Here is a 22,197-nt window from a genome sequence, read left to right as displayed (position 1 = left end):
AGGACAGGGGGAGAAGGGGAATCGGGAGAGGAACAGGGGGAGAAGGGGAACGGGAGAGAACAGGGGGAGAAGGCGAACGGGAGAGAACAGGGGGAGAAGGGGAACAGGGGGAGAAGGGGAATGGGAGAGAACAGGGAGAGAAGGGGAATGGGAGAGAACAGGGGGAGAAGGGGAATGGGAGAGAACAGGGGGAGAAGGGGAACGGGAGAGAACAGGGGGAGAAGAGGAACGGGAGAGAACAGGGGGAGTTGGGGAACAGGGAGAGAACAGGGGGAGAAGGGGAACAGGGAGAGAACAGGGGGAGAAGGGGAATGGGAGAGAACAGGGGGAGAAGGGGAATGGGAGAGAACAGGGGGAGAAGGGGAATGGGAGAGAACAGGGGGAGAACAGGGGGAGAAGGGGAGAACAGGGGGAGAAGGGGAATGGGAGAGAACAGGGGGAGAAGGGGAATGGGAGAGAACAGGGGGAGAAGGGGAATGGGAGAGAACAGGGGGAGAAGGGGAACGGGAGAGAACAGGGGGAGAAGGGGAATGGGAGAGAACAGGGGGAGAAGGGGAACGGGAGAGAACAGGGGGAGAAGGGGAACAGGGAGAGAACAGGGGGAGAAGGGGAACAGGGAGAGAACAGGGGGAGAAGGGGAACAGGGAGAGAACAGGGGGAGAAGGGGAACAGGGAGAGAACAGGGGGAGAAGGGGAACAGGGAGAGAACAGGGGGAGAAGGGGAACAGGGAGAGAACAGGGGGAGAAGGGGAACAGGGAGAGAACAGGGGGAGAAGGGGAACGGGAGAGAACAGGGGGAGAAGGGGAACGGGAGAGAACAGGGGGAGAAGGGGAACGGGAGAGAACAGGGGGAGAAGGGGAACGGGAGAGAACAGGGGGAGAAGGGGAATGGGGAGAACAGGGGGAGAAGGGGAATGGGAGAGAACAGGGGGAGAAGGGGAATGGGGGAGAACAGGGGGAGAAGGGGAATGGGAGAGAACAGGGGGAGAAGGGGAATGGGAGAGAACAGGGGGAGAAGGGGAACAAGGAGAGAACAGGGGGAGAAGGGGAATGGGAGAGAACAGGGGGAGAAGGGGAAATGGGGGAGAACAGGGGGAGAAGGGGAATGGGAGAGAACAGGGGGAGAACAGGGGGAGAAGGGGAATGGGAGAGAACAGGGGGAGAAGGGGAACAAGGAGAGAACAGGGGGAGAAGGGGAATGGGAGAGAACAGGGGGAGAAGGGGAATGGGAGAGAACAGGGGGAGAAGGGGAACAGGGAGAGAACAGGGGGAGAAGGGGAACGGGAGAGAACAGGGGGAGAACGGGAACGGGAGAGAACAGGGGGAGAAGGGGAACGGGAGAGAACAGGGGGAGAAGGGGAACGGGAGAGAACAGGGGGAGAAGGGGAACAAGGAGAGAACAGGGGGAGAAGGGGAATGGGAGAGAACAGGGGGAGAAGGGGAACAGGGAGAGAACAGGGGGAGAAGGGGAATGGGAGAGAACAGGGGGAGAAGGGGAATGGGAGAGAACAGGGGAGAAGGGGAATGGGGGAGAACAGGGGGAGAAGAGGGGGAGAAGGGGAATGGGAGAGAACAGGGGGAGAAGGGGAACGGGAGAGAACAGGGGGAGAAGGGGAACAGGGAGAGAACAGGGGGAGAAGGGGAATGGGAGACAACAGGGGGAGAAGGGGAACGGGAGAGAACAGGGGGAGAAGGGTAATGGGAGAGAACAGGGGGAGAAGGGGAATGGGAGAGAACAGGGGGAGAAGGGGAATGGGAGAGAACAGGGGGAGAAGGGGAATGGGAGAGAACAGGGGGAGAAGGGGAATGGGAGAGAACAGGGGGAGAAGGGGAATGGGAGAGAACAGGGGGGAGGAAGGGGAATGGGAGAGAACAGGGGGAGAAGGGGAATGGGAGAGAACAGGGGGAGAAGGGGAACGGGAGAGAACAGGGGGAGAAGGGGAATGGGAGAGAACAGGGGGAGAAGGGGAATGGGAGAGAACAGGGGGAGAAGGGAAGGGGAGAGAACAGGGGGAGAAGGGGAATGGGAGAGAACAGGGGGAGAAGGGGAATGGGAGAGAACAGGGGGAGAAGGGGAATGGGAGAGAACAGGGGGAGAAGGCGAACGGGAGAGAACAGGGGGAGAAGGGGAACAGGGGGAGAAGGGGAATGGGAGAGAACAGGGAGAGAAGGGGAATGGGAGAGAACAGGGGGAGAAGGGGAATGGGAGAGAACAGGGGGAGAAGGGGAATGGGAGAGAACAGGGGGAGAAGAGGAACGGGAGAGAACAGGGGGAGTTGGGGAACAGGGAGAGAACAGGGGGAGAAGGGGAACAGGGAGAGAACAGGGGGAGAAGGGGAATGGGAGAGAACAGGGGGAGAAGGGGAATGGGAGAGAACAGGGGGAGAAGGGGAATGGGAGAGAACAGGGGGAGAACAGGGGGAGAAGGGGAACAGGGGGAGAAGGGGAATGGGAGAGAACAGGGAGAGAAGGGGAATGGGAGAGAACAGGGGGAGAAGGGGAATGGGAGAGAACAGGGGGAGAAGGGGAACAGGGAGAGAACAGGGGGAGAAGGGGAACAGGGAGAGAACAGGGGGAGAAGGGGAACAGGGAGAGAACAGGGGGAGAAGGGGAACGGGAGAGAACAGGGGGAGAAGGGGAACAGGGAGAGAACAGGGGGAGAAGGGGAACGGGAGAGAACAGGGGGAGAAGGGGAACGGGAGAGAACAGGGGGAGAAGGGGAACGGGAGAGAACAGGGGGAGAAGGGGAACGGGAGAGAACAGGGGGAGAAGGGGAACGGGAGAGAACAGGGGGAGAAGGGGAACGGGAGAGAACAGGGGGAGAAGGGGAACGGGAGAGAACAGGGGGAGAAGGGGAACGGGAGAGAACAGGGGGAGAAGGGGAAGGGAGAGAACAGGGGGAGAAGGGGAATGGGAGAGAACAGGGGGAGAAGGGGAACAGGGAGAGAACAGGGGGAGAAGGGGAATGGGAGAGAACAGGGGGAGAAGGGGAATGGGAGAGAACAGGGGAGAAGGGGAATGGGGGAGAACAGGGGGAGAAGGGGAATGGGAGAGAACAGGGGGAGAAGGGGAATGGGGGAGAACAGGGGGAGAAGGGGAACAGGGGGAGAAGGGGAATGGGAGAGAACAGGGGGAGAAGGGGAATGGGGGAGAACGGGGAGAACAGGGGGAGAAGGGGAATGGGGAGAACAGGGGGAGAAGGGGAATGGGAGAGAACAGGGGGAGAAGGGGAATGGGGAGAACAGGGGGAGAAGGGGAATGGGAGAGAACAGGGGGAGAAGGGGAATGGGAGAGAACAGGGGGAGAAGGGGAATGGGAGAGAACAGGGGGAGAAGGGGAACAGGGAGAGAACAGGGGGAGAAGGGGAATGGGAGAGAACAGGGGGAGAAGGGGGAGGGGGAATGGGAGAGAACGGGAGAGAACAGGGGAGAAGGGGAATGGGAGAGAACAGGGGGAGAAGGGGAATGGGAGAGAACAGGGGGAGAAGGGGAACGGGAGAGAACAGGGGGAGAAGGGGAACGGGAGAGAACAGGGGGAGAACGGGAACGGGAGAGAACAGGGGGAGAAGGGGAACGGGAGAGAACAGGGGGAGAAGGGGAACGGGAGAGAACAGGGGGAGAAGGGGAATGGGAGAGAACAGGGGGAGAAGGGGAACGGGAGAGAACAGGGGAGAAGGGGAACGGGAGAGAACAGGGGGAGAAGGGGAACGGGAGAGAACAGGGGGAGAAGGGGAACGGGAGAGAACAGGGGGAGAAGGGGAACGGGAGAGAACAGGGGGAGAAGGGGAACGGGAGAGAACAGGGGGAGAAGGGGAACAGGGGAATGGGGGAGAACAGGGGGAGAAGGGGAATGGGGGAGAACAGGGGGAGAAGGGGAATGGGAGAGAACAGGGGGAGAAGGGGAATGGGAGAGAACAGGGGGAGAACAGGGGGAGAAGGGGAATGGAGGGGAACAGGGGGAGAAGGGGAATGGGAGAGAACAGGGGGAGAAGGGGAATGGGAGAGAACAGGGGGAGAAGGGGAATGGGAGAGAACAGGGGGAGAAGGGGAATGGGAGAGAACAGGGGGAGAAGGGGAATGGGAGAGAACAGGGGGAGAAGGGGAATGGGAGAGAACAGGGGGAGAAGGGGAATGGGAGAGAACAGGGGGAGAAGGGGAATGGGAGAGAACAGGGGGAGAAGGGGAATGGGAGAGAACAGGGGGAGAAGGGGAACAAGGAGAGAACAGGGGGAGAAGGGGAATGGGAGAGAACAGGGGGAGAAGGGGAATGGGAGAGAACAGGGGGAGAAGGGGAATGGGAGAGAACAGGGGGAGAAGGGGAATGGGAGAGAACAGGGGGAGAAGGGGAACGGGAGAGAACAGGGGGAGAAGGGGAACGGGAGAGAACAGGGGGAGAAGGGGAACGGGAGAGAACAGGGGGAGAAGGGGAACGGGAGAGAACAGGGGGAGAAGGGGAATGGGAGAGAACAGGGGGAGAAGGGGAACGGGAGAGAACAGGGGGAGAAGGGGAATGGGAGAGAACAGGGGGAGAAGGGGAACGGGGAGAAGGGGGGAGAGAACAGGGGGAGAACGGGAATGGGAGAGAACAGGGGGAGAAGGGGAATGGGAGAGAACAGGGGGAGAAGGGGAATGGGAGAGAACAGGGGGAGAAGGGGAATGGGAGAGAACAGGGGGAGAAGGGGAATGGGAGAGAACAGGGGGAGAAGGGGAACAGGGAGAGAACAGGGGGAGAGGGGAGGGAGAACAGGGGGAGAAGGGGAATGGGAGAGAACAGGGGGAGAAGGGGAATGGGAGAGAACAGGGGGAGAAGGGGAACGGGAGAGAACAGGGGGAGAAGGGGAACGGGAGAGAACAGGGGGAGAAGGGGAACGGGAGAGAACAGGGGGAGAAGGGGAACGGGAGAGAACAGGGGGAGAAGGGGAATGGGAGAGAACAGGGGGAGAAGGGGAATGGGAGAACAGGGGGAGAACGGGGAGAAGGGGAATGAGAAGGGGAACAGGGGGAGAAGGGGAATGGGAGAGAACAGGGGGAGAAGGGGAAGGAGAGAACAGGGGGAGAAGGGGAATAGGAGAGGGGAGAACAGGGGGAGAAGGGGAATGGGAGAGAACAGGGGGAGAAGGGGAACTGGGAGAGAACAGGGGGAGAAGGGGAATGGGAGAGAACAGGGGGAGAAGGGGAATGGGAGAGAACAGGGGGAGAAGGGGAATGGGAGAGAACAGGGGGAGAAGGGGAACGGGAGAGAACAGGGGGAGAAGGGGAATGGGAGAGAACAGGGGGAGAAGGGGAATGGGAGAGAACAGGGGGAGAAGGGGAATGGGAGAGAACAGGGGGAGAAGGGGAATGGGAGAGAACAGGGGGAGAAGGGGAATGGGAGAGAACAGGGGGAGAAGGGGAATGGGAGAGAACAGGGGGGAAGGGGAACAGGGGGAGAAGGGGAATGGGAGAGGACAGGGGGAGAAGGGGAATGGGAGAGAACAGGGGGAGAAGGGGAATGGGAGAGAACAGGGGGAGAAGGGGAACGGGAGAGAACAGGGGGAGAAGGGAAGGGAGAGAACAGGGGGAGAAGGGGAACGGGAGAGAACAGGGGGAGAAGGGGCATGGGAGAGGACAGGGGGAGAAGGGGAATGGGAGAGGACAGGGGGAGAAGGGGAATGGGAGAGGACAGGGGGAGAAGGGGAACGGGAGAGAACAGGGGGAGAAGGCGAACGGGAGAGAACAGGGGGAGAAGGGGAACAGGGGGAGAAGGGGAATGGGAGAGAACAGGGGGAGAAGGGGAATGGGAGAGAACAGGGGGAGAAGGGGAATGGGAGAGAACAGGGGGAGAAGGGGAACAGGGGGAGGGGAATGGGAGAGAACAGGGGAGAAGGGGAACGGGAGAGAACAGGGGGAGAAGGGGAATGGGAGAGAACAGGGGGAGAAGGGGAACGGGAGAGAACAGGGGGAGAAGGGGAATGGGAGAGAACAGGGGGAGAAGGGGAATGGGAGAGAACAGGGGGAGAAGGGGAAGGGAGAGAACAGGGGGAGAAGGGGAAGGGAGAGAACAGGGGGAGAAGGGGAATGGGAGAGAACAGGGGGAGAAGGGGAATGGGAGAGAACAGGGGGAGAAGGGGAACGGGAGAGAACAGGGGGAGAAGGCGAACGGGAGAGAACAGGGGGAGAAGGGGAACAGGGGGAGAAGGGGAATGGGAGAGAACAGGGGGAGAAGGGGAATGGGAGAGAACAGGGGGAGAAGGGGAATGGGAGAGAACAGGGGGAGAAGGGGAATGGGAGAGAACAGGGGGAGAAGGGGAACGGGAGAGAACAGGGGGAGAAGGGGAACAGGGAGAGAACAGGGGGAGAAGGGGAACAGGGAGAGAACAGGGGGAGAAGGGGAATGGGAGAGAACAGGGGGAGAAGGGGAATGGGAGAGAACAGGGGGAGAAGGGGAATGGGAGAGAACAGGGGGAGAAGGGGAACGGGAGAGAACAGGGGGAGAAGGGGAAGGGGAACAGGGGGAGAAGGGGAATGGGAGAGAACAGGGGGAGAAGGGGAATGGGAGAGAACAGGGGGAGAAGGGGAATGGGAGAGAACAGGGGGAGAAGGGGAATGGGAGAGAACAGGGGGAGAAGGGGAATGGGAGAGAACAGGGGGAGAAGGGGAATGGGAGAGAACAGGGGGAGAAGGGGAACAGGGAGAGAACAGGGGGAGAAGGGGAACAGGGAGAGAACAGGGGGAGAAGGGGAATGGGAGAGAACAGGGGGAGAAGGGGAACAGGGAGAGAACAGGGGGAGAAGGGGAACAGGGAGAGAACAGGGGGAGAAGGGGAACAGGGAGAGAACAGGGGGAGAAGGGGAATGGGAGAGAACAGGGGGAGAAGGGGAACGGGAGAGAACAGGGGGAGAAGGGGAACGGGAGAGAACAGGGGGAGAAGGGGAACGGGAGAGAACAGGGGGAGAAGGGGAACGGGAGAGAACAGGGGGAGAAGGGGAACGGGAGAGAACAGGGGGAGAAGGGGAATGGGAGAGAACAGGGGGAGAAGGGGAACAGGGAGAGAACAGGGGGAGAAGGGGAATGGGAGAGAACAGGGGGAGAAGGGGAATGGGAGAGAACAGGGGGAGAAGGGGAATGGGAGAGAACAGGGGGAGAAGGGGAATGGGAGAGAACAGGGGGAGAAGGGGAATGGGAGAGAACAGGGGGAGAAGGGGAATGGGAGAGAACAGGGGGAGAAGGGGAACAGGGAGAGAACAGGGGGAGAAGGGGAATGGGAGAGAACAGGGGGAGAAGGGGAACGGGAGAGAACAGGGGGAGAAGGGAACGGGAGAGAACAGGGGGAGAAGGGGAACAAGGGGAATGGGGGAGAACAGGGGGAGAAGGGGAACGGGAGAGAACAGGGGGAGAAGGGGAACGGGAGAGAACAGGGGGAGAAGGGGAACGGGAGAGAACAGGGGGAGAAGGGGAATGGGAGAGAACAGGGGGAGAAGGGGGAACAGGGAGAGAACAGGGGGAGAAGGGGAACGGGAGAGAACAGGGGGAGAAGGGGAACAGGGAGAGAACAGGGGGAGAAGGGGAACGGGAGAGAACAGGGGGAGAAGGGGAACGGGAGAGAACAGGGGGAGAAGGGGAACGGGAGAGAACAGGGGGAGAAGGGGAACGGGAGAGAACAGGGGGAGAAGGGGAACGGGAGAGAACAGGGGGAGAAGGGGAACGGGAGAGAACAGGGGGAGAAGGGGAATGGGAGAGAACAGGGGGAGAAGGGGAATGGGAGAGAACAGGGGGAGAAGGGGAACAGGGAGAGAACAGGGGGAGAAGGGGAATGGGAGAGAACAGGGGGAGAAGGGGAATGGGAGAGAACAGGGGGAGAAGGGGAATGGGAGAGAACAGGGGGAGAAGGGGAATGGGAGAGAACAGGGGGAGAAGGGGAACAGGGAGAGAACAGGGGGAGAAGGGGAATGGGAGAGAACAGGGGGAGAAGGGGAACGGGAGAGAACAGGGGGAGAAGGGGAACGGGAGAGAACAGGGGGAGAAGGGGAATGGGAGAGAACAGGGGGAGAAGGGGAACGGGAGAGAACAGGGGGAGAAGGGGAACGGGAGAGAACAGGGGGAGAAGGGGAACGGGAGAGAACAGGGGGAGAAGGGGAATGGGAGAGAACAGGGGGAGAAGGGGAATGGGAGAGAACAGGGGGAGAAGGGGAACGGGAGAGAACAGGGGGAGAAGGGGAACGGGAGAGAACAGGGGGAGAAGGGGAACAAGGGGAATGGGGGAGAACAGGGGGAGAAGGGGAATGGGGAGAACAGGGGGAGAAGGGGAATGGGAGAGAACAGGGGGAGAAGGGGAACAGGGAGAGAACAGGTGGAGAAGGGGAATGGGAGAGAACAGGGGGAGAAGGGGAATGGGAGAGAACAGGGGGAGAAGGGGAATGGGAGAGAACAGGGGGAGAACAGGGGGCGAAGGGGAATGGGAGAGAACAGGGGGAGAAGGGGAACAAGGTGAGAACAGGGGGAGAAGGGGAATGGGAGAGAACAGGGGGAGAAGGGGAACAAGGAGAGAACAGGGGGAGAAGGGGAATGGGAGAGAACAGGGGGAGAAGGGGAACGGGAGAGAACAGGGGGAGAAGGGGAATGGGAGAGAACAGGGGGAGAACAGGGGGAGAAGGGGAATGGGAGAGAACAGGGGGAGAAGGGGAATGGGAGAGAACAGGGGGAGAAGGGGAATGGGAGAGAACAGGGGGAGAAGGGGAACGGGAGAGAACAGGTGGAGAAGGGGAACGGGAGAGAACAGGGGGAGAAGGGGAACGGGAGAGAACAGGGGGAGAAGGGGAACGGGAGAGAACAGGGGGAGAAGGGGAACGGGAGAGAACAGTGGGAGAAGGGGAATGGGAGAGAACAGGGGGAGAAGGGGAATGGGAGAGAACAGGGGTAGAAGGGGAATTGGAGAGAACAGGGGTAGAAGGGGAATGGGAGAGAACAGGGGGAGAACAGGGGGAGAAGGGGAACAGGGGGTGAAGGGGAATGGGAGAGAACAGGGGGAGAAGGGGAACGGGAGAGAACAGGGGGAGAAGGGGAACGGGAGAGAACAGGGGGAGAAGGGGAACGGGAGAGAACAGGTGGAGAAGGGGAACGGGAGAGAACAGGGGGAGAAGGGGAACGGGAGAGAACAGGGGGAGAAGGGGAACGGGAGAGAACAGGGGGAGAAGGGGAACGGGAGAGAACAGTGGGAGAAGGGGAATGGGAGAGAACAGGGGGAGAAGGGGAATGGGAGAGAACAGGGGTAGAAGGGGAATTGGAGAGAACAGGGGTAGAAGGGGAATGGGAGAGAACAGGGGGAGAACAGGGGGAGAAGGGGAACAGGGGGTGAAGGGGAATGGGAGAGAACAGGGGGAGAAGGGGAATGGGAGAGAACAGGGGTAGAAGGGGAATTGGAGAGAACAGGGGTAGAAGGGGAATGGGAGAGAACAGGGGGCGAACAGGGGGAGAAGGGGAACAGGGGGTGAAGGGGAATGGGAGAGAACAGGGGGAGAAGGGGAATGGGAGAGAACAGGGGGTGAAGGGGAATGGGAGAGAACAGGGGGAGAAGGGGAATGGGAGAGAACAGGGGGAGAAGGGGAATGGGAGAGAACAGGGGGAGAAGGGGAGAAGGGGAATGGGAGAGAACAGGGGGAGAACAGGGGGAGAGAACAGGGGGAGAAGGGGAATGGGAGAGAAGGGGAATGGGAGAGAACAGGGGGAGAAGGGGAATGGGGGAGAACAGGGGGAGAAGGGGAATGGGAGAGAAGGGGAATGGGAGAGAACAGGGGGAGAAGGGGAATGGGAGAGAACAGGGCCAGGCAGTGGTGGAGGCAGTGTGGAGAGGGCCAAATGGAGCTTTAAAGAGAGGAGCAGAGCAGAGGGACACCATTCTCTCTGAGAACAGAGGATGAACAATGTCTACAAGCACAAAGCACATGATGAAAGATCATTCATGAGCTCTTTTGATTCAAATACCTTTAAATAAAATACTGTACATTGATGTTAGTGCTTCTTCCCCCCTATGGGCCCAAATACAGTATGTGACTAGCATAAGAAATGGCCGTTAATGTTGCAGCTGAGCAGTTTCATTCTAAACCACAGAACACCATAATGACATTAACATTAGGAGGGAGGGAGAGAGAGAGTACTCACACACACACCGTACCATCGTACATAAACAACATATAGTTTTCATGACTTCTGCAGAATGACCAGATCACTAAACTGGTTTCTGTCAGGAAGCACTCCCACAATGCAAAGTGAGAGTTTGGAAAGACTCTCTGGCATCAGAGTTGAAAATGGACTGAGGAGAACATTGAGCATCAAAAAACATTATGAAAGAATTACGTGTGTGAGAGAGAGAGAGAGAAATAGGGAGGGAGAGAAATAGGGAGGGAGAGAAATAGGGAGGGAGACAAAGTGAGAGAGATAAATAGGGAGGGAGAGAAATAGGGAGGGAGAGAAATAGGGAGGGAGAGAAATAGTGAGGGAGAGAAATAGCGAGGGAGAGAAATAGCGAGAGAGAGAGAAATAGGGAGGGAGAGAAATAGGGAGGGAGACAAAGTGAGAGAGATAAATAGGGAGGGAGACAAATAGGGAGGGAGAGAAATAGTGAGGGAGAGAAATAGTGAGGGAGAGAAATAGTGAGGGAGAGAAATAGCGAGAGAGAGAAATAGCGAGAGAGAGAAATAGCGAGAGAGAGAAATAGCGAGAGAGAGAGAAATAGGGAGGGAGACAGAGGGAGAGCGAGAGAGAAAAAGAGACATCACTGGCTTCTATAGCCACAAAGTCATAATTATGGCTAAACCCTGCCTATTTCTACCATTTCTCTTGTTCGCATTTTATTTTAAACCTTAAACACACTGCTAATCTTATGCCTATCCCTAACCCTGAATTAAGACCAAAAAGTCATTTTCTTGTTTTGTTTTTTTAACAATACAGCCAATTTTGACTTTGTGGCTGTGGTAACTAGTGACACGCCTAACTTGGTGAGACAATCCAACATCCTGGAGATGGTGAGTGAATGACACAGTTAGCTGGTAGTTGACTATTTGACACATAGGAAAAGGTTTGGCTGCAGCCCTCTGACATGGAGAAGAAGATCGTGATCCTGATAATGCCTTGTGTTTTAGATGGGATCCATGGTATGACTACGGTATGCAGTTGCTCTGTACTTATAGTGAAGGAGACCTGAGATTGAGCCCTGGTTGGTCACACAGACAAGGACGACTGGCGGTGGGTAGGGAGTCGTTCATCAGTTTTACTAAAGTACTTGGTAAAACATTTTTTATTTTTTTATTTCACATCATTATTACATTCTGTCATAAAGAGCACATGTTCAACTTCATAAAAACTAGTTTTCCCATCTCAAGATGTCATAAAGAGCACATGTTGAACTTCATAACCACCTTCATCTCAAGATGTTAAATAAAAAAGTGACTATAGTAAGTGCCACGGCATTGACCGTAACAGGGTGGACGGTAACAGGGTGGACGGAAACAGGGTGGACGGAAACAGGGTGGACGGAAACAGGGTGGACCGTAACAGGGTGGACGGTAACAGGGTGGACGGTAACAGGGTGGACGGAAACAGGGTCGACGGAAACAGGGTTGAGGGAAACAGGGTGGACGGAAACAGGGTGGACGGAAACAGGGTGGACGGAAACAGGGTGGACGACCGTAACAGGGTGGACGACCGTAACAGGGTGGACGACCGTAACAGGGTGGACGACCGTAACAGGGTGGACGACCGTAACAGGGTGGACGACCGTAAAAGGGTGGACGACCGTAAAAGGGTGGACGACCGTAACAGGGTGGACGACCGTAACAGTGTGGACGACCGTAACAGGGTGGACGGAAACAGGGTGGACGGTAACAGGGTGGACGGTAACAGGGTGGTCGGTAACAGGGTGGACCGTAACAGGGTGGACGGTAACAGGGACGGCCATAACAGGGTGGACGGCCATAACAGGGTGGACGGTAACAGGGTGGACGGAAACAGGGTGGACGGAAACAGGGTGGCCCGTAACAGGGACGACCGTAACAGGGTGGACCGTAACAGGGTGGACGGTAACAGGGACGACCGTAACAGGGTGGACGGAAACAGGGTGGACGGAAACAGGGTGGACGGAAACAGGGTGGACGGAAACAGGGTGGACGGAAACAGGGACGACGGTAACAGGGTGGACGGTAACAGGGTGGACGGTAACAGGGTGGACGGTAACAGGGTGGACCGTAACAGGGTGGACGGAAACAGGGTGGACGGAAACAGGGTGGCCGGAAACAGGGTGGACGGAAACAGGGTGGACCGTAACAGGGTGGACGGTAACAGGGACGGCCGGTAACAGGGACGGCCGGTAACAGGGTGGACCGTAACAGGGTGGACGACCGTAACAGGGTGGACGACCGTAACAGGGTGGACGACCGTAACAGGGTGGACGACCGTAACAGGGTGGACGACCGTAACAGGGTGGACGACCGTAACAGGGTGGACGACCGTAACAGGGTGGACGACCGTAACAGGGTGGACGACCGTAGCAGGGTGGACGGAAACAGGGTGGACGGTAACAGGGTGGACGGTAACAGGGTAGACGGTAACAGGGTAGACGGTAACAGGGTAGACGGTAACAGGGTGGACGGTAACAGGGTGGACCATAACAGGGTGGACCGTAACAGGGTGGACCGTAACAGGGTGGACCGTAACAGGGTGGACGGTAACAGGGTGGACCGTAACAGGGTGGACGGTAACAGGGTGGACGGTAACAGGGTGGACGGTAACAGGGTGGACGGTAACAGGGTGGACGGTAACAGGGACGACCGTAACAGGGTGGACCGTAACAGGGTGGACGGAAACAGGGTGGACGGAAACAGGGTGGACCGTAACAGGGACGGCCGTAACAGGGTGGACGACCGTAACAGGGTGGACGACCGTAACAGGGTGGACGACCGTAACAGGGTGGACGACCGTAACAGGGTGGACGACCGTAACAGGGTGGACCGTAACAGGGTGGACGGAAACAGGGTGGACGGTAACAGGGTGGACGGAAACAGGGTGGACGGAAACAGGGTGGACGGTAACAGGGTGGACCGTAACAGGGTGGACCGTAACAGGGTGGACCGTAACAGGGTGGACCGTAACAGGGTGGACCGTAACAGGGACGACCGTAACAGGGACGACCGTAACAGGGTGGACGGAAACAGGGTGGACGGAAACAGGGACGACCGTAACAGGGTGGACGGTAACAGGGTGGACGGTAACAGGGTAGACGGTAACAGGGTGGACGGTAACAGGGTGGACGGTAACAGGGTGGACCGTAACAGGGTGGACCGTAACAGGGTGGACCATAACAGGGTGGACCGTAACAGGGTGGACGGTAACAGGGTGGACGGTAACAGGGACGACCGTAACAGGGTGGACCGTAACAGGGTGGACGGAAACAGGGTGGACGGAAACAGTGTGGACGGAAACAGGGTGGACGGAAACAGGGTGGACCGTAACAGGGACGGCCGTAACAGGGTGGACCGTAACAGGGTGGACGACCGTAACAGGGTGGACGACCGTAACAGGGTGGACGACCGTAACAGGGTGGACGACCGTAACAGGGTGGACGACCGTAACAGGGTGGACGACCGTAACAGGGTCGACGGAAACAGGGTGGACGGTAACAGGGTGGACGGTAACAGGGTGGTCGGCAACAGGGTGGACCGTAACAGGGTGGACGGTAACAGGGTGGTCGGTAACAGGGTGGACCGTAACAGGGTGGACGGTAACAGGGTGGACCGTAACAGGGTGGACGGTAACAGGGTGGACGGTAACAGGGTGGACGGTAACAGGGTGGACGGTAACAGGGACGACCGTAACAGGGTGGACCGTAACAGGGTGGACGGAAACAGGGTGGACGGAAACAGTGTGGACGGAAACAGGGTGGACGGAAACAGGGTGGACGGTAACAGGAATGGCCGTAACAGGGTGGACCGTAACAGGGTGGACGACCGTAACAGGGTGGACGACCGTAACAGGGTGGACGACCGTAACAGGGTGGACGACCGTAACAGGGTGGACGACCGTAACAGGGTGGACGACCGTAACAGGGTGGACGACCGTAACAGGGTGGACCGTAACAGGGTGGACGGAAACAGGGTGGACGGTAACAGGGTGGACGGTAACAGGGTGGACGATAACAGGGTGGACGGTAACAGGGTGGTCGGTAACAGGGTGGACCGTAACAGGGTGGACGGTAACAGGGTGGTCGGTAACAGGGTGGACCGTAACAGGGTGGACGGTAACAGGGACGGCCGTAACAGGGTGGACGGTAACAGGGTGGACGGTAACAGGGTGGACGGTAACAGGGTGGACGGTAACAGGGTGGACGGAAACAGGGTGGACCGTAACAGGGTGGACCGTAACAGGGTGGACCGTAACAGGGTGGACCGTAACAGGGTGGACCGTAACAGGGTGGACCGTAACAGGGTGGACCGTAACAGGGTGGACCGTAACAGGATTGACAATTTCTTGTTAAATCAGCCCTAAATTCCCTTGTGATAGGGGGAATGGAAGCTTGTTGTGTGCAACAAGGAGGGGGGCCATTGAATGCAAGCTGCACTAAAACATTGAAATTGAATGAATCATTAATCGCATGAAATAAATGATAATGTTCAGAACTGACTTTGTCAAAGCAACAAAATAACTTAGTCTTTACAGGTATTTAGTGGGTTCAAATCTTCGTACATGGAGCACGGAAGGGCATGTCAAAATGCTGACTTTATGCACTTTAGCAAGTCTTTATTCATATAAAAAAGGTGACTTATTGAATTCTCCATGTGGTCTATATTAATAAATTACACTTCATTTAATAATATATCTACTGAAAATATCAAAAGGACCAAAAAGCACTATTTTCGTGGAACGACCCTATAATGACGATCACCGTAGTTTACTGTACTATGGACAGTAAAGTTCTGTCTTACCAAAGTACTCCTCAGCCGGAGGGTTAAGGTTAGTAGGTAGGGTGGTATGCAGTCTTACCAAAGTACTCCTCAGCTGGAGGGTTAAGGTTAGGGTTAGTAGGTAGGGTGGTATGCAGTCTTACCAAAGTTCTCCTCAGCCGGAGGGTTAAGGTTAGTAGGTAGGGTGGTATGCAGTCTTACCAAAGTACTCCTCAGCTGGAGGGTTAAGGTTAAGGTTAGTAGGTACGGTGGTATGCAGTCTTACCAAAGTACTCCTCAGCTGGAGGGTTAGGGTTAGGGTTAGTAGGTAGGGGTGGTATGCAGTCTTACCAAAGTACTCCTCAGCCGGAGGGTTGTCCATGTCATAAAGCATCTTCTTGGTGAGACGCTCCAGTTCCTCCTCAGGCCTGGCACTGCCGGGAGTCTGCAACACAACACAGGTGCATAGTGGGTCAAACACACAGTTTACCACAGTCACTTTACCACTGTCATAACCACTGGGTGGACAAAACATTAAGAACACCTGCTCTTTCCATAGACTGACCAGGTGAATCCAGGTTAAAGCTATGATCCCTTATTGATGTCACTTGTTAAATCCACTTCAATCAGTGTAGATGAAGGGGAGGAGACAGGTCAAAGAAGGATTGATTTTTATGCTTTGAGACAATTGAGACATGGTTTGTGTACGTGTGCCATTCAGAAGGTGAATGGGCAAGACACAATATTGAAGTGTCTTTGTATTAGACGGTCTGTATGACTGTATGACTGACTGTCATACAGACAGTCAGTCATACAGTCATACAGACCGTCTAATACAGTCATACAGACCGTCTAATACAGTCATACAGACCGTATAATACAGTCATACAGACCGTATAACACAGTCATACAGACCGTATAACACAGTCATACAGACAGTCTAACATGGGGACAGCTGAAGAACCCTTTTGGAACCCTTAGACAGACACAGTGGAACAGCTGTGGTCAAACCACTGGTTTCTACATAATAGAACAGAGCTGAAATTCCAAGCTTATCTGGTCTTAACAGGTTTAAAACAAAAGAAAGGAAACATGAATCTGTGGGTTGAGCAGTAGGTGACAAGTATCCTCAAGGATGAAGGTTGTTAGGGCTAGCCCCCGATGGAGGTAGTTAGGACTAGGCCCCCGATGAAGGTTGTTAGGGCTAGGCCCCCGGTGAAGGTTGTTAGGGCTAGGCCCCCGGTGAAGGTTGTTAGGGCTAGGCCCCCGGTGAAGGCTGTTAGGGCTAGGCCCTGGTGAAGGCTGTTAGGGCTAGGCCCTGGTGAAGGCTGTTAGGGCTAGGCCCTGATTAAGTTTGTTAGGGCTAGGCCCTGATGAAGTTTGTTAGGGCTAGGCCCTGATGAAGTTTGTTAGGGCTAGGCCCTGATGAAGATTGTTAGGGCTAGGCCCTGATGAAGATTGTTAGGACTAGGCCCTGATGAAGATTGCTAGGACTAGGCCCTGATGAAGATTGCTAGGACTAGGCCCTGATGAAGATTGCTAGGACTAGGCCCTGATGAAGTTTGTTAGGGCTAGGCCCGGATTAAGATTGTTAGGACTAGGCCCGGATGAAGGTTGTTAGGACTAGGCCCTGATGAAGGCTGTTAGGACTAGGCCCTGATGAAGGCTGTTAGGACTAGGCCCTGATGAAGGCTGTTAGGACTAGGCCCTGATGGAGGCGTTAGGACTAGGCCCTGATGAAGGTGGTAGGACTAGGCCCTGATGAAGGCTGTTAGGACTAGGCCCTGATGAAGGCTGTTAGGACTAGGCCGTGATGAAGGTTGTTAGGAGTAGGCCCCTGATGAAGGTTGTTAGGACTAGGCCCCTGATGAAGGTTGTTAGGTCTAGGCCCTGATGAAGGCTGTTAGGACTAGGCCCTGATGAAGGCTGTTAGGACTAGGCCCTGATGAAGGCTGTTAGGACTAGGCCCTGATGAAGGCTGTTAGGACTAGGCCCTGATGAAGGCTGTTAGGACTAGGCCCTGATGAAGGCAGTTAGGACTAGGCCCTGATGGAGGCAGTTAGGACTAGGCCCTGATGAAGGTGGTAGGACTAGGCCCTGATGAAGGCTGTTAGGACTAGGCCCCTGATGAAGGTTGTGAGGACTAGGCCCCTGATGAAGGTTGTGAGGACTAGGCCCTGATGAAGGTTGTGAGGACTAGGCCCTGATGAAGGTTGTTAGGACTAGGCCCTGATGAAGGTTGTTAGGACTAGGCCCTGATGAAGGTTGTTAGGACTAGGCCCTGATGAAGGCTGTTAGGACTAGGCCCCTGATGAAGGTTGTTAGGGCTAGGCCCCTGATGAAGGTTGTTAGGGCTAGGCCCCTGATGAAGGTTGTTAGGACTAGGCCCCTGATGAAGGTTGTTAGGACTAGGCCCCTGATGAAGGTTGTTAGGACTAGGCCCCTGATGAAGGCTGTTAGTGCTAGGCCCTGATGGAGGCAGTTAGGACTAGGCCCTGATGAAGGTGGTAGGACTAGGCCCTGATGAAGGTGGTAGAACTAGGCCCTGATGAAGGCTGTTAGGACTAGGCCCTGATGAAGGCTGTTAGGACTAGGCCGTGATGAAGGTTGATAGGACTAGGCCCCTGATGAAGGTTGTGAGGACTAGGCCCAGATGAAGGTTGTTAGGACTAGGCCCTGATGAAGGTTGTTAGGACTAGGCCCTGATGAAGGCTGTTAGGACTAGGCCCCTGATGAAGGTTGTTAGGGCTAGGCCCCTGATGAAGGTTGTTAGGGCTAGCCCCCTGATGAAGGTTGTTAAGGCTAGGCCCCTGATGAAGGTTGTTAGGACTAGGCCCCTGATGAAGGTTGTTAGGACTAGGCCCCTGATGAAGGTTGTTAGGACTAGGCCCCTGATGAAGGTTGTTAGTGCTAGGCCCTGATGAAGGTTGTTAGGACTAGGCCCCTGATGAAGGTTGTTAGGACTAGGCCCCTGATGAAGGTTGTGAGGACTAGGCCCTGATGAAGGTTGTGAGGACTAGGCCCTGATGAAGGTTGTTAGGACTAGGCCCTGATGAAGGTTGTTAGGACTAGGCCCTGATGAAGGTTGTTAGGACTAGGCCCTGATGAAGGCTGGTAGGACTAGGCCCCTGATGAAGGTTGTTAGGGCTAGGCCCCTGATGAAGGTTGTTAGGACTAGGCCCCTGATGAAGGTTGTTAGGACTAGGCCCCTGATGAAGGTTGTTAGGACTAGGCCCCTGATGAAGGTTGTTAGGACTAGGCCCCTGATGAAGGCTGTTAGTGCTAGGCCCTGATGGAGGCAGTTAGGACTAGGCCCTGATGAAGGTGGTAGGACTAGGCCCTGATGAAGGTGGTAGAACTAGGCCCTGATGAAGGCTGTTAGGACTAGGCCCTGATGAAGGCTGTTAGGACTAGGCCGTGATGAAGGTTGATAGGACTAGGCCCCTGATGAAGGTTGTGAGGACTAGGCCCTGATGAAGGTTGTTAGGACTAGGCCCTGATGAAGGTTGTTAGGACTAGGCCCTGATGAAGGCTGTTAGGACTAGGCCCCTGATGAAGGTTGTTAGGGCTAGGCCCCTGATGAAGAATGTTAGGGCTAGCCCCCTGATGAAGGTTGTTAAGGCTAGGCCCCTGATGAAGGTTGTTAGGACTAGGCCCCTGATGAAGGTTGTTAGGACTAGGCCCCTGATGAAGGTTGTTAGGACTAGGCCCCTGATGAAGGTTGTTAGTGCTAGGCCCTGATGAAGGTTGTTAGGACTAGGCCCCTGATGAAGGTTGTTAGGACTAGGCCCCTGATGAAGGTTGTTAGGACTAGGCCCCTGATGAAGGTTGTTAGGACTAGGCCCCTGATGAAGGTTGTGAGGACTAGGCCCCTGATGAAGGTTGTGAGGACTAGGCCCTGATGAAGGTTGTTAGTGCTAGGCCCTGATGAAGGTTGTTAGGACTAGGCCCTGATGAAGGTTGTTAGGACTAGGCCCCTGATGAAGGTTGTTAGGACTAGGCCCCTGATGAAGGTTGTTAGGACTAGGCCCCTGATGAAGGTTGTTAGGACTAGGCCCCTGATGAAGGTTGTTAGGGCTAGGCCCTGAGGAAGGTTGTTAGGGCTAGGCCATGAGGAATGTTGTTAGGGCTAGGCCCTGATGAAGGTTGTTAGGGCTAGGCCCTGATGAAGGTTGTTAGGACTAGATAACTAAATAAAGGTTTTCTAACGGCAACTATGTGGTTAGAGGTCATACATTATTTTTTGGAGATCTATATTATACACGTTTAGCCTCTAGCTTTCTGTTAAAGCATCCTGAAGTCTGTTCTGTCTGTTGGGTGTGAAGGAATCGGACCCTCTGACCCCTACAACCTTAAGGGGCATGGTGTGGTTGCTTCCCAAATGACACCCTATTCAGTAGAAAGTGCACTACTTCTGACTTTTAGTGAGGAGGAATGTGACCCTGGCTCTGTGGCCCTGGGTGGCCCCTACAACCCTGAGGGCCACGCTGTGAGTATAGGATACATGTTGAGACCATACAGGAATGCAAGCCATGTGGAGAATGCATTCATCATTCTGACTGAGACCAATCTCTGGTATGTGGAATATAATCTCTGGTATGTGGAATATAATCTCTGGTATGTGGAATATAATCTCTGGTATGTGGAATATAATCTCTGGTATGTGGAATATAATCTCTGGTATGTGGAATATGAGACCAATCTCTGGTATGTGGAATATGAGACCACTCTGGTATGTGGAATATGAGACCAATCTCTGGTATGTGGAATATGAGACCAATCTCTGGTATGTGGAATATGAGACCAATCTCTGGTATGTGGAATATGAGACCAATCTCTGGTATGTGGAATATGAGACCAATCTCTGGTATGTGGAATATGAGACCAATCTCTGGTATGTGGAATATGAGACCAATCTCTGGTATGTGGAATATGAGACCAATCTCTGGTATGTGGAATATGAGACCAATCTCTGGTATGTGGAATATGAGACCAATCTCTGGTATGTGGAATATGAGACCAATCTCTGGTATGTGGAATATGAGACCAACCTCTGGTATGTGGAATATGAAACCAACCTCTGGTATGTGGAATATGAAACCAACCTCTGGTATGTGGAATATGAAACCAACCTCTGGTATGTGGAATATGAAACCAACCTCTGGTATGTGGAATATGAAACCAACCTCTGGTATGTGGAATATGAAACCAACCTCTGGTATGTGGAATATGAAACCAACCTCTGGTATGTGGAATATGAAACCAACCTCTGGTATGTGGAATATGAAACCAACCTCTGGTATGTGGAATATGAAACCAACCTCTGGTATGTGGAATATGAAACCAACCTCTGGTATGTGGAATATGAAACCAACCTCTGGTATGTGGAATATGAAACCAACCTCTGGTATGTGGAATATGAAACCAACCTCTGGTATGTGGAATATGAAACCAATGCAAATGAGAAAAACAACAATAATAGCCTTTACGTCTGTAATATCAGAGGTCAGTCCAACAAGGCTTCTATTCACGGCCAACATGCTATTTAGTGACAGTTCCATAATGTTATGGGTGAAGACGCCAATACAGTGGAAACACCTGGATTTCTGCATAAATTGGTCCTAAAATTTGATCTGATCTTCAGCTAGGTCACAACAATAGGAGGTTATGCTACAGCATCTCAATCGGGTTGAGGTCAGGACTCTGACTGGGCCACTCCAGAAGGCGTATTTTCTTCTGTTGAAGCCATTCTGTTGTTGATTTACTTCTGTGTTTTGGGTCGTTGTCCTGTTGCGTCACCCAACTTCTGTTGAGCTTCAATTGGCAGACAGATAGCCTTACATTCTCCTGCAAAATGTCTTGATAAACATGGGAATAAATTTTTCCGTCGATGATAGCAAGGTGTCCAGGCCCTGAGGCAGCAAAGCAGCCCCAAACCATAATGCTCCCTCCACCATACTTTACAGTTGGGATGAGGTTTTGATGTTGGTGTGCTGTGCCTTTTTTTCTCCACACATAGTGTTGTGTGCTCCTTGCAAACAACTCCACTGTAGTTTCATCTGTCCACAGAATATTTTGCCTGTAGCGCTGTGGAACATCCAGGTGCACTTTTGCAAACTTCAGACGTGCAGAAATTGTTTTTTTTTGGACAGCAGTGGCTTCTTCCGTGGTGTCCTCCCATGAACACCATTCTTGTTTAGTGTTTTACGTATCGTAGACTCGTCAACAGAGATGTTAACATGTTCCAGAGATTTCTGTAAGTCTAGGATTCTTCTTAATTAACCTCATTGAACATTCTGAGCTGTGTTCTTGCAGTGACTTTCCTTTATGGCTACTCCTAGGGAGAGTGGCAACAGTGCTGAACTTTCTCCATTTATAGACAATTTGTCTCACCGTGGACTGATGAACATCAAGGCTTTTAGAGATACTTTTGTAACCCTTTCCAGCTTTATGCAAGTCAACAATTCTTAATCTTAGGTCTTCTGAGATCTCTTTTGTTCGAGGCATGGTTCACATCAGGCAATGCTTCTTGTGAATAGCAAAGTCAAATTTTGTGAGTTTTTTTTATAGGGCAAGGCAGCTCTAACCAACATCTCCAATCTCGTCTCATTGATTGGACTCCAGGATAGCGGACTCCTGACTCAAATTAGCTTTTGGAGAAGTCATTAGCCTATGGGGTTCACACACTTTTTCCAACCTACACTGTGAAGGTTTAAATGATGTTTTCAATATAGACAAGAAAAATACAATAATTTGTGTGTTATTAGTTTAAGCACACTGTGTGTGTCTATTGTTGTGACTTAGATGAAAGATCAGATCAAATGTGATGACCAATTTAAGCAGAAATCCAGGTAATTCCAAAGGGTTCACATACTTTTTCTTGTCGCTGTAGCTCCTTTTGTCTGGATCACAGTGGCTTTTTTTAATCTGCAATATTCAAACTGAAAATGACTTTGCTATTCGTACATGAATAGAAACCCTACATGGTCACATGATTATCTGTAACAACAGTTTATACCCCAAAAAAGACACATACCTTCTCAGACTGATCGCTAACGTTAGCAAAAACAAAAACACAAAATAAATGGAAATGGATCAGCTAACATTCACAAACTTTTTCCCATGTTGAACGCACCTCAGGTTGGCATTGAAGAGTGATTCTCTGTCCAGATTAATGAACATTTGACCATGTCTCCATCATGTCTCATCTGTAGTCATTTAGGACCATTAGACAGCTGTTAGTCTACAGGTGTTTTATTAGTGTTTAGGCAAATATCATGTTTTTATTT

The 22,197-nt window shown here is 54.0% G+C and overlaps 1 protein-coding gene across 1 annotated transcript in view; it reads right to left on the bottom strand.

Moving 5' to 3' along the window:
* Positions 1–22,197, bottom strand: part of LOC106560617 (lipoma-preferred partner homolog) — a 515,165-nt gene that overhangs the window by 213,179 nt on the left and 279,789 nt on the right. Inside the window, exon 11 of the mRNA XM_045687983.2 lies at positions 15,260–15,353. Within this exon, the coding sequence (XP_045543939.1) occupies positions 15,260–15,353 (94 nt within the window). The remainder of the gene's footprint in view (positions 1–15,259; positions 15,354–22,197) is intronic.

This window comes from Salmo salar, chromosome 10, assembly GCF_965601325.2.
Source record: "Salmo salar chromosome 10, fSalSal1, whole genome shotgun sequence".
Lineage (NCBI taxonomy): Eukaryota > Metazoa > Chordata > Actinopteri > Salmoniformes > Salmonidae > Salmo > Salmo salar.
The sequence above is the reverse complement of the archived record's forward strand: the minus strand, read 5'-3'. Positions and strand labels throughout refer to the sequence as shown.